Here is a 13,073-nt window from a genome sequence, read left to right as displayed (position 1 = left end):
TAAAAAAAAATTATATATAGTATATTTATAGTCAAAATCTATCAGTAGGATAGTTGTGTATAGGTTTATATTGTTTTACTTCATTGCTGTATGCCTGTATTTACAGTATGTAGCACCGTGGTCCTGTGAGGCACGACATTTCGTTCCACTGTATGCCCCGCATGTAGCGGAATGACAATAAAGCTCGACTTGACTTGACTTGACTTGAAGATTACAACACCTGCATGAATTATACAATTATGATTAAAGTAAAGCTCAGATGGAGCTTCTCGCCAGCTCTTCATTAGCCTGGTAATACCAAACTCTGCGACTTCGCTTTGCTTCGTAGACAGAGTCTGGAAGGGCATAATTGACAAGCGTTTACTTTCTCGTGGGGGGCGCTCATTGGTGGACCCGTAAGCCGATCACATAACGTTTGGTTATGATGTATGCTATGCGCCGGCTCAGCTGCCTCGAACTTCCGCTGTAAACACAGGTATGCGTCGAAAACAAAACCATCGAGCGAAATACTGGAGTGAAGATGGCTGTGAACGACTTTTGCAGATTATGTGAAGTAAATCTACACATCCACAATTATCGCCTTGCCGGACTTTGGCCTCCCCAGTTTCGCTGACGATCGGTAACAGTTGGTAAATTACACTTTTCCCAAAACCTGTCGGGAGCAGGGCCACAGCATCACCTCCATTCAAAATGTGAACCAAACACTCTTCTTGTTCGGCTTCAGCTGGCAAATGCCGGAATATTCTCCACAACAGAGCGAATAGCATCCCGTGTCTCCATGTCCGCTGTCGTTTTAGATTTCCCTCACCTAAACTACAATCTTAAATTCGGCGCTTAGCGTCTACGTCACGGCTCTCAGCCCGCCCTCTGTTCGTTGGTTGGCTGACTGCTGCGGAGCCGGAGATAATCTGGGAGATGGTTTGCTATATCAAACAGTACAGAAGCGAACTGAAATTGAGCAGAAGTACGAAGTCTGATGTAGTCAGGCTAGCTCTTCATTGCAAAGATGGTTTAATCGGTTTAACAGCCTATTGTGTCTTATTATTCTATTTAACTAAATAATTAAATTCTTAAATTAATTTAAAAATTTAACATTAAAGATAACAGACAATTTTAAAAGTTTATAAAAAAATATAAAGACCCTTTATAAAGATAAAAAGTGCCCCTGGAAATCAATTTGAGGGGGAAACATTTCCCTATGGGAAAGTTCATTTCTAACACTGATGGCAATAAACATGAAAATACTCTTCATCTCTGGCTTTGTTGTTTAAAGTGTTATTTATTGTTTTGATATCTTCATGTAATTAAGAGCACACTTCTTGTATTATATTTAATATCATAATTGCTATTTAACATTACCCCTACATGTTTGGCTATACTGGGAATGCTGCATATTTATTTTTCTTTATGTTTGTTACTTTATATAATAATACATATTAGGCTCCCAGCCACCTAATTCATACCCTGGGTCCATTCTTCCTTTCTTTGCCTTTTTTAAATGCGTGGTATTGCAAATTGCCATCTAAGATGATTTCACCTTCTTAGATAAATCATGACAAAATTCCACTGACATTAATTAATGTCACGAATCTGGTCTGTGAACTTCCATTCATTCACCACCAGAGGTCACTCACTCACCACATTGACTTTCACACCACACAACACAATGGACTGCATTTCCCATCAGCCATCTCACTAATCACACGCTCACCTGATCATTGCACTGATTACACAGCTGAAACCCATTGAACACTCTTTATAAGCCTTGGACTTTCTCTGCCTCACTGCCGAGTATTGTATGCATTATCGCTGCCCTACAGAGCCCGTTAGTTTTCCTAGCCTTGCCTTTGTTCGGATTGTTTTCCCCTGACTGGACTCTCGCTCACGTTTTGGATTACCTCTCTTGTCAAGCCCCTTTGGATACTGTTTGCCGATCGTCGACCCACACTTGTCTTTGTTTACTCTGTCTCGCCCATGTTATACCTGTTTGCCATTGTTTGACCCTGCCTGTACGACCACGTCTCTGCTCAATAAAAGCTCGCACATGGATCCACACGTCTCACGTCTCGTCAGGCCCGTTACAATTAACAACATTACACATTTTATATCTATGACATTTCAAGTTCAACCCTTATATACAATGTGGCATACTGTACTGTTTGAGATTAAATATAGTTGCAATAACCACTTTTGCATCATTACAACCATATACAAAAAAGGAAGGTGACAGATAATTCATAATATTACATACTGGTATAGTTTGAGATGCAGACAGGTTCTCCTTCTGTTGATTGATCTGCTGCCACAGCAGTGATGCAGAATTTGTAACTGACTCCAGCAGTCAGATCAGTGATGTTATAGAAAGTATTCGTTGTTGAATTTCTGTTTGTTTTATCATCGGTCCATTGAATTTTAAAGAAATCTCTTTTTCCTCCTGGTTCATTCCATGTCAGAAACACAGATGATGTTGTGATGTTGTTTACTGTGAGATTCCTGATCACATCTGGCTCTGTGTGGGGAGAGAAAAGTAAATGATATGTAATGGTGGTAAAATTACATATCATAGTAGCACACTCTCCTCCTCTATGCGCACTAGACACTTTTCACACACACTACTGTGTGTATACAAATCCACAAAAGACTCAGTAATATACGTATGTTTACATGCTTGTGCACTACAAATCATCCTGCACTGTTCCCCAGCCAGCTGCTTGACTCACAATGTTTCTCTTCGCACATGTGCAGTACTTATCTGAAGCACTCGTGTAGTTTGTATAGTTTGTACTTTTTAGTTTATGTATAGGTAAAAAAAAAAATTATATATAGTATATTTATAGTCAAAATCTATCAGTAGGATAGTTGTGTATAGGTTTATATTGTTTTACTTCATTGCTGTATGCCTGTATTTACAGTATGTAGCACCGTGGTCCTGTGAGGCACGACATTTCGTTCCACTGTATGCCCCGCATGTAGCGGAATGACAATAAAGCTCGACTTGACTTGACTTGACTTGAAGATTACAACACCTGCATGAATTATACAATTATGATTAAAGTAAAGCTCAGATGGAGCTTCTACGCCAGCTCTTCATTAGCCTGGTAATACCAAACTCTGCGACTTCGCTTTGCTTCGTAGACAGAGTCTGGAAGGGCATAATTGACAAGCGTTTACTTTCTCGTGGGGGGCGCTCATTGGTGGACCCGTAAGCCAATCACATAACGTTTGGTTATGATGTATGCTATCGCCGGCTCAGCTGCCTCGAACTTCCGCTGTAAACACAGGTATGCGTCGAAAACAAAACCATCGAGCGAAATACTGGAGTGAAGATGGCTGTGAACGACTTTTGCAGATTATGTGAAGTAAATCTACACATCCACAATTATCGCCTTGCCGGACTTTGGCCTCCCCAGTTTCTCGCTGACGATCGGTAACAGTTGGTAAATTACACTTTTCCCAAAACCTGTCGGGAGCAGGGCCACAGCATCACCTCCATTCAAAATGTGAACCAAACACTCTTCTTGTTCGGGCTTCAGCTGGCAAATGCCGGGAATATTCTCCACAACAGAGCGAATAGCATCCCGTGTCTCCATGTCCGCTGTCGTTTTAGATTTCCCTCACCTAAACTACAATCTTAAATTCGGCGCTTAGCGTCTACGTCACGGCTCTCAGCCCGCCCTCTGTTCGTTGGTTGGCTGACTGCTGCGGAGCCGGAGATAATCTGGGAGATGGTTTGCTATATCAAACAGTACAGAAGCGAACTGAAATTGAGCAGAAGTACGAAGTCTGATGTAGTCAGGCTAGCTCTTCATTGCAAAGATGGTTTAATCGGTTTAACAGCCTATTGTGTCTTATTATTCTATTTAACTAAATAATTAAATTCTTAAATTAATTTAAAAATTTAACATTAAAGATAACAGACAATTTTAAAAGTTTATAAAAAAATATAAAGACCCTTTATAAAGATAAAAAGTGCCCTGAAATCAATTTGAGGAAACATTTCTATGGGAAAGTTCATTTCTAACACTGATGGCAATAAACATGAAAATACTCTTCATCTCTGGCTTTGTTGTTTAAAGTGTTATTTATTGTTTTGATATCTTCATGTAATTAAGAGCACACTTCTTGTATTATATTTAATATCATAATTGCTATTTAACATTACCCCTACATGTTTGGCTATACTGGGAATGCTGCATATTTATTTTTCTTTATGTTTGTTACTTTATATAATAATACATATTAGGCTCCCAGCCACCTAATTCATACCCTGGGTCCATTCTTCCTTTCTTTGCCTTTTTTAAATGCGTGGTATTGCAAATTGCCATCTAAGATGATTTCACCTTCTTAGATAAATCATGACAAAATTCCACTGACATTAATTAATGTCACGAATCTGGTCTGTGAACTTCCATTCATTCACCACCAGAGGTCACTCACTCACCACATTGACTTTCACACCACACAACACAATGGACTGCATTTCCCATCAGCCATCTCACTAATCACACGCTCACCTGATCATTGCACTGATTACACAGCTGAAACCCATTGAACACTCTTTATAAGCCTTGGACTTTCTCTGCCTCACTGCCGAGTATTGTATGCATTATCGCTGCCCTACAGAGCCCCGTTAGTTTTCCTAGCCTTGCCTTTGTTCGGATTGTTTTCCCCTGACTGGACTCTCGCTCACGTTTTGGATTACCTCTCTTGTCAAGCCCCTTTGGATACTGTTTGCCGATCGTCGACCCACACTTGTCTTTGTTTACTCTGTCTCGCCCATGTTATACCTGTTTGCCATTGTTTGACCCTGCCTGTACGACCACGTCTCTGCTCAATAAAAGCTCGCACATGGATCCACACGTCTCACGTCTCGTCAGGCCCGTTACAATTAACAACATTACACATTTTATATCTATGACATTTCAAGTTCAACCCTTATATACAATGTGGCATACTGTACTGTTTGAGATTAAATATAGTTGCAATAACCACTTTTGCATCATTACAACCATATACAAAAAAGGAAGGTGACAGATAATTCATAATATTACATACTGGTATAGTTTGAGATGCAGACAGGTTCTCCTTCTGTTGATTGATCTGCTGCCACAGCAGTGATGCAGAATTTGTAACTGACTCCAGCAGTCAGATCAGTGATGTTATAGAAAGTATTCGTTGTTGAATTTCTGTTTGTTTTATCATCGGTCCATTGAATTTTAAAGAAATCTCTTTTTCCTCCTGGTTCATTCCATGTCAGAAACACAGATGATGTTGTGATGTTGTTTACTGTGAGATTCCTGATCACATCTGGCTCTGTGTGGGGAGAGAAAAGTAAATGATATGTAATGGTGGTAAAATTACATATCATAGTAGCACACTCTCCTCCTCTATGCGCACTAGACACTTTTCACACACACTACTGTGTGTATACAAATCCCACAAAAAGACTCAGTAATATACGTATGTTTACATGCTTGTGCACTACAAATCATCCTGCACTGTTCCCCAGCCAGCTGCTTGACTCACAATGTTTCTCTTCGCACATGTGCAGTACTTATCTGAAGCACTCGTGTAGTTTGTATAGTTTGTACTTTTTAGTTTATGTATAGGTAAAAAAAAAAATTATATATAGTATATTTATAGTCAAAATCTATCAGTAGGATAGTTGTGTATAGGTTTATATTGTTTTACTTCATTGCTGTATGCCTGTATTTACAGTATGTAGCACCGTGGTCCTGTGAGGCACGACATTTCGTTCCACTGTATGCCCCGCATGTAGCGGAATGACAATAAAGCTCGACTTGACTTGACTTGACTTGAAGATTACAACACCTGCATGAATTATACAATTATGATTAAAGTAAAGCTCAGATGGAGCTTCTACGCCAGCTCTTCATTAGCCTGGTAATACCAAACTCTGCGACTTCGCTTTGCTTCGTAGACAGAGTCTGGAAGGGCATAATTGACAAGCGTTTACTTTCTCGTGGGGGGCGCTCATTGGTGGACCCGTAAGCCAATCACATAACGTTTGGTTATGATGTATGCTATGCGCCGGCTCAGCTGCCTCGAACTTCCGCTGTAAACACAGGTATGCGTCGAAAACAAAACCATCGAGCGAAATACTGGAGTGAAGATGGCTGTGAACGACTTTTGCAGATTATGTGAAGTAAATCTACACATCCACAATTATCGCCTTGCCGGACTTTGGCCTCCCCAGTTTCTCGCTGACGATCGGTAACAGTTGGTAAATTACACTTTTCCCAAAACCTGTCGGGAGCAGGGCCACAGCATCACCTCCATTCAAAATGTGAACCAAACACTCTTCTTGTTCGGGCTTCAGCTGGCAAATGCCGGGAATATTCTCCACAACAGAGCGAATAGCATCCCGTGTCTCCATGTCCGCTGTCGTTTTAGATTTCCCTCACCTAAACTACAATCTTAAATTCGGCGCTTAGCGTCTACGTCACGGCTCTCAGCCCGCCCTCTGTTCGTTGGTTGGCTGACTGCTGCGGAGCCGGAGATAATCTGGGAGATGGTTTGCTATATCAAACAGTACAGAAGCGAACTGAAATTGAGCAGAAGTACGAAGTCTGATGTAGTCAGGCTAGCTCTTCATTGCAAAGATGGTTTAATCGGTTTAACAGCCTATTGTGTCTTATTATTCTATTTAACTAAATAATTAAATTCTTAAATTAATTTAAAAATTTAACATTAAAGATAACAGACAATTTTAAAAGTTTATAAAAAAATATAAAGACCCTTTATAAAGATAAAAAGTGCCCCTGGAAATCAATTTGAGGGGGAAACATTTCCCTATGGGAAAGTTCATTTCTAACACTGATGGCAATAAACATGAAAATACTCTTCATCTCTGGCTTTGTTGTTTAAAGTGTTATTTATTGTTTTGATATCTTCATGTAATTAAGAGCACACTTCTTGTATTATATTTAATATCATAATTGCTATTTAACATTACCCCTACATGTTTGGCTATACTGGGAATGCTGCATATTTATTTTTCTTTATGTTTGTTACTTTATATAATAATACATATTAGGCTCCCAGCCACCTAATTCATACCCTGGGTCCATTCTTCCTTTCTTTGCCTTTTTTAAATGCGTGGTATTGCAAATTGCCATCTAAGATGATTTCACCTTCTTAGATAAATCATGACAAAATTCCACTGACATTAATTAATGTCACGAATCTGGTCTGTGAACTTCCATTCATTCACCACCAGAGGTCACTCACTCACCACATTGACTTTCACACCACACAACACAATGGACTGCATTTCCCATCAGCCATCTCACTAATCACACGCTCACCTGATCATTGCACTGATTACACAGCTGAAACCCATTGAACACTCTTTATAAGCCTTGGACTTTCTCTGCCTCACTGCCGAGTATTGTATGCATTATCGCTGCCCTACAGAGCCCTGTTAGTTTTCCTAGCCTTGCCTTTGTTCGGATTGTTTTCCCTGACTGGACTCTCGCTCACGTTTTGGATTACCTCTTGTCAAGCCCCTTTGGATACTGTTTGCCGATCGTCGACCCACACTTGTCTTTGTTTACTCTGTCTCGCCCATGTTATACCTGTTTGCCATTGTTTGACCCTGCCTGTACGACCACGTCTCTGCTCAATAAAAGCTCGCACATGGATCCACACGTCTCACGTCTCGTCAGGCCCGTTACAATTAACAACATTACACATTTTATATCTATGACATTTCAAGTTCAACCCTTATATACAATGTGGCATACTGTACTGTTTGAGATTAAATATAGTTGCAATAACCACTTTTGCATCATTACAACCATATACAAAAAAGGAAGGTGACAGATAATTCATAATATTACATACTGGTATAGTTTGAGATGCAGACAGGTTCTCCTTCTGTTGATTGATCTGCTGCCACAGCAGTGATGCAGAATTTGTAACTGACTCCAGCAGTCAGATCAGTGATGTTATAGAAAGTATTCGTTGTTGAATTTCTGTTTGTTTTATCATCGGTCCATTGAATTTTAAAGAAATCTCTTTTTCCTCCTGGTTCATTCCATGTCAGAAACACAGATGATGTTGTGATGTTGTTTACTGTGAGATTCCTGATCACATCTGGCTCTGTGTGGGGAGAGAAAAGTAAATGATATGTAATGGTGGTAAAATTACATATCATAGTAGCACACTCTCCTCCTCTATGCGCACTAGACACTTTTCACACACACTACTGTGTGTATACAAATCCCACAAAAAGACTCAGTAATATACGTATGTTTACATGCTTGTGCACTACAAATCATCCTGCACTGTTCCCCAGCCAGCTGCTTGACTCACAATGTCTCTTCGCACATGTGCAGTACTTATCTGAAGCACTCGTATAGTTTGTACTTTTTAGTTTATGTATAGGTAAAAAAAAAAATTATATATAGTATATTTATAGTCAAAATCTATCAGTAGGATAGTTGTGTATAGGTTTATATTGTTTTACTTCATTGCTGTATGCCTGTATTTACAGTATGTAGCACCGTGGTCCTGTGAGGCATGACATTTCGTTCCACTGAATGCACCGCATGTAGCGGAATGACAATAAAGCTCAACTTGACTTGACTTGAAGATTACAACATCTGCATTAATTATACAATTATGATTAAAGTAAAGCTCAGATGGAGCTTCTATGCCAGCTCTTCATTAGCCTGGTAATACCAAACTCTGTGACTTCGCTTTGCTTCGTAGACAGAGTCTGGAAGGGCATAATTGACAAGCGTTTACTTTCTCGTGGGGGGCGCTCATTGGTGGACCCGTAAGCCAATCACATAACGTTTGGTTATGATGTATGCTATGCGCCGGCTCAGCTGCCTCGAACTTCCGCTGTAAACACAGGTATGCGTCGAAAACAAAACCATTGAGCGAAATACTGGAGTGAAGATGGCTGTGAACGACTTTTGCAGATTATGTGAAGTAAATCTACACATCCACAATTATCGCCTTGCCGGACTTTGGCCTCCCCAGTTTCTCGCTGACGATCGGTAACAGTTGGTAAATTACACTTTTCCCAAAACCTGTCGGGAGCAGGGCCACAGCATCACCTCCATTCAAAATGTGAACCAAACACTCTTCTTGTTCGGGCTTCAGCTGGCAAATGCCGGGAATATTCTCCACAACAGAGCGAATAGCATCCCGTGTCTCCATGTCCGCTGTCGTTTTAGATTTCCCTCACCTAAACTACAATCTCTAATTCGGCGCTTAGCGTCTACGTCACGGCTCTCAGCCCGCCCTCTGTTCGTTGGTTGGCTGACTGCTGCGGAGCCGGAGATAATCTGGGAGATGGTTTGCTATATCAAACAGTACAGAAGCGAACTGAAATTGAGCGGAAGTACGAAGTCTGACGTAGTCAGGCTAGCTCTTCATTGCAAAGATGGTTTAATCGGTTTAACAGCCTATTGTGTCTTATTATTCTATTTAACTAAATTTTATAGTTTTACATACTGGTATAGTTTGAGATGCAGACAGGTTCTCCTTCTGTTGATTGATTTGCTGCCACAGCAGTGATGCAGAATGTGTAATTGACTCCAGCAGTCAGATCAGTGATGTTATAGGAAGTATTAGTAGTAGTTTTATTTGTTTTATCATCAGTCCATTGAATTTTAAAGAAATCTCTTTTTCCTCCTGGTTCATTCCATCTCAGAAACACAGATGATGTTGTGATATTGGTCACTCTGAGATCCCTGATCACATCCGGTTCTGTGTGGGGAAAGAAGGGCAAATAATTAGCAGTAATTGAATGAACTAAAACAGCTGTTGGAACAATGCTATTATAAATTAATATAATATTTGTTTTTAGATGAGAGCTCATTGAGTCCAGGTACGTCAGATACAATGGTGGCCAAAATAATTAAAAACACCAGTATTTTCAGCAGCCGAAAAATGGTTTTAAGTCAGTTATTTCTATCTTTTGCTGTAGTGTGTCAGCAGGAAATATCATTTTACATTTCCAAACATTCATTTTGCCATTAATTGTAATAATCCAGTGAGATTTTTGTTTGCACAAGGAGTCTGACAACAGCCAGTGCTCCACACAGTGATCTGATCTGATCATCATCAGTCTGTCTGGAAGGACATAAAGAGACAGAACAAACTGAGATAGACTAAATCCAGAAGAACTGTGGCAACGTCTCCAAGAAACCTACCTGCAAAGTTACCTGAAAAACTATGTGCAGAAAACTGCAAAGGATGCTCACATCAAATGTTTATTTAATTTAGTTAATAGAAGTTAACTGATAAAGAAAATCTATATGACATTATTTTCGACAGCATCCTCATTCTACAGCATTTTTACACAAGTGCCTAAATCTTTTAACACTACTGTAGCTTTGCAGGCAGGATTCTTGAAGCATCTTGGAGACGTTGCCACAGTTCTTCTGGATTTAGTCTGTCTCAGTTTGTTCTGTTTCTTCATGTCATTCCAGACAGACAAAAATCTCACTGAATTATTACAATGGCAAAATGAATGTTTGGAAATGTAAACTAATATTTCATACTACTGAAACAGCAAAAGATAGAAATAACTGACTTATAACCATTTTTTAGCTGCTGAAAATATTAGTGTTCTAATAATTTTGGCCACCATTGTGTACATGGTTCCACTAATAGAGTAAATATCAGATGGCTTCGATTCTAAATCTCAGAAATTTGCTCATTCAAGTGACAAACCACTGAACAGATAAAACATTGTACAGTATGAATACTTCAAAGTACTGTTTCAATTAATAAATTGCTATGATATTTTAATATATAATTGTTTGTGGGCAGAAGTCAAGCAGTTGGAGTAAATACGCAAAGGACAAATGTTTTGAAAGTCTACATACTGGTCCATGCTGAGATACAGACAGAGTTGCTTTCTGTTGATGTGTCTGCTGCAACGACTGTGACACAAAATTTGTAATTGACTCCAGCAGTCAGACCATTGATCGTTACATTTGTGACTGTGACTGTTACATTCCCATATGTTTCATCAGCAGTCCATTGAACTTTAAAGGAAGACCCCATTTTGAGTTGTTTTTCCCATTTTAGAAGCACAAATGATGTGGAGATTTCAGTGACTGTGAGATTCTCGATCGCATTTGGTCCTGTTTAAGAACAGAGAAAAAACTGATGTAAATGATGTTTGAGAGCTTGTAGTTGTTTTTCTTTTCTTTTGGATACAATCAAATTTTATTTTGCAATAGTTGTTATTAAAATACATGAAATTGCTGTAAACTGTATGAACAAAATTTTGTTACTTATTACTATTTCCCAATGTTAATTTTAACTGGTAGACACTTAGGTTTGATATTCGGTATTTGACATGAAAAAAGCACAATTATTCTTACAATATACAACATTAACAATAAAAATGAATGAAATACAGGTACCATTTTCATATGAACAACTTTACTCAGTTGTCCATGAAAATACTCACTTGAAGGAGCTGATGTTTCAGTTGAAGGAGAGCTTGTAGTGGTAGAGGCTGCTGGGATATTTAGATAATTAGTACTTTTGCATACAGTCAAATTTTATACTGCAAGAATTGTTGCTACAATCCATGAAATTGCTGTATGAATGCAATTTTGTTTTATTACTATTTTCTACTTCCCAACATAAATTTAAAAGGTAGCTTCTGATGTTTAAACATAAAGCAGTCAGTCAAATTTACCTTATTTAGTAATCCGATTTCCACTTTAATCAAAATATATATAACAAACAAGATTTATGTAACCATTTCAAAGAAAAAAGGAAGTTTTGTTATATCTTTTGGAGCATGGGCACCGACATCTTGCAATACCACAGCGTGTGACGTCACAGGGTTGTTTGCTCCGTTGGTTAGTGAAGTAATATAAGCATTTCTTTACTAATTTGTTCTCAAGTCAATTCCAAATCAAGCTGCTTATACTGGTCGATACGGTGAATTGTGTGTTCAAAACACAACCGGAATCTGAAGCGAAATCTGTATGGTCAACATCCTATAAATCCATTTGAAAATTGTCCTGAGTGAGTGTTTGTGACGAACTAGAAGACTGTTAAGCAAGTATCTGTGCAACGGATTAACGTTTGAAGCTGTCTTGAGCCGAATTAAAAGCGAGTGTCTGTGCGACAGAACTGAGAATGAGTCAACGTTTGTCTGTGTGACAGACTAAAACTGTTTTAGCGTGTGTCTGTGCAACTGAACTCAAGGCTGATTAAGCGCATGTCTGTGCGACAGCCTATGGCAAGTGTGAGTACGGTAGGGATGCGCGGTATACCGGTACTGGAAATGTACCGGTATATATTATGTTTCAAACGGTACGATATCATAATTTTGCTCAATTCGGTATTTCATACACTGCTGTGTGCTTCCCAAATTGCTCCGCAACCGGTAAATGTGACAACAGAACAATGCGATCAAACAGATTAAACTCTATCAACGCACCCAAAATTAATAAATAAAGAGAACAGTAGAAGTGAAATATAGCATTACTTTCCACAGGAGGCAACACATCAATTTTTTTAAGCATTTGTCGCTTGCTCATCCTGATCTTTTCAGAGAATTAAGAGATCGACAGATGAGTGCATCATTCATAAATTCAGATTTAATTTGAACTTTTATTTACAACTGATCAATGCACATACAGATGTGATACAGTAAGCGCAAATGTGCGTGTGTGACATGCTAGAACCAGTGAAATTTTGGTCACGTAATATATGCACTTGCATTTCATAAAATCGAATATTACTTGAATTTGAATTAAGCAAGAGTTTTTCTATATTAATTTTAGTATCAATAATATGAAGGGAATGTTTCTGCCGCGCTGCCGACCGCTAATATGAAGCAGCCGAGAGAGTGAGATTTATATTTAATGCTTTTTCTTTGGCTATCTGAGGCTGAAATCTGAAAACAATCTGAGAGTGAGAGAAATAATAACGTGATTTTGAATATTACTTTGACTGTTAGAATAACACTTTACAATAAAGCAACATTTGTTGCATTAATTGCGTTACTTCAGTTGTTTTTTTTCCCTTCAAACTCAAGTCAAAATGTAACCTATATTCCCGGT

At 38.8% G+C, this 13,073-nt stretch overlaps 1 protein-coding gene across 1 annotated transcript in view; it reads right to left on the bottom strand.

Annotated features, from left to right (window-relative positions):
* LOC131533989 (receptor-type tyrosine-protein phosphatase eta-like) overlaps positions 1–13,073 on the bottom strand; it is a 65,446-nt gene that overhangs the window by 27,345 nt on the left and 25,028 nt on the right. The window contains 6 exon segments of the mRNA XM_058766543.1: positions 2,252–2,509; positions 5,056–5,313; positions 7,867–8,124; positions 9,490–9,744; positions 10,869–11,129; positions 11,462–11,512. Coding sequence (XP_058622526.1) covers positions 2,252–2,509; positions 5,056–5,313; positions 7,867–8,124; positions 9,490–9,744; positions 10,869–11,129; positions 11,462–11,512 — 1,341 coding nt within the window.

The sequence above is a fragment of the Onychostoma macrolepis genome, chromosome 25 (assembly GCF_012432095.1).
Source record: "Onychostoma macrolepis isolate SWU-2019 chromosome 25, ASM1243209v1, whole genome shotgun sequence".
NCBI lineage: Eukaryota > Metazoa > Chordata > Actinopteri > Cypriniformes > Cyprinidae > Onychostoma > Onychostoma macrolepis.
Note: the sequence above shows the minus strand (reverse complement) of the source record. Positions and strands in the feature narration are given on the sequence as shown.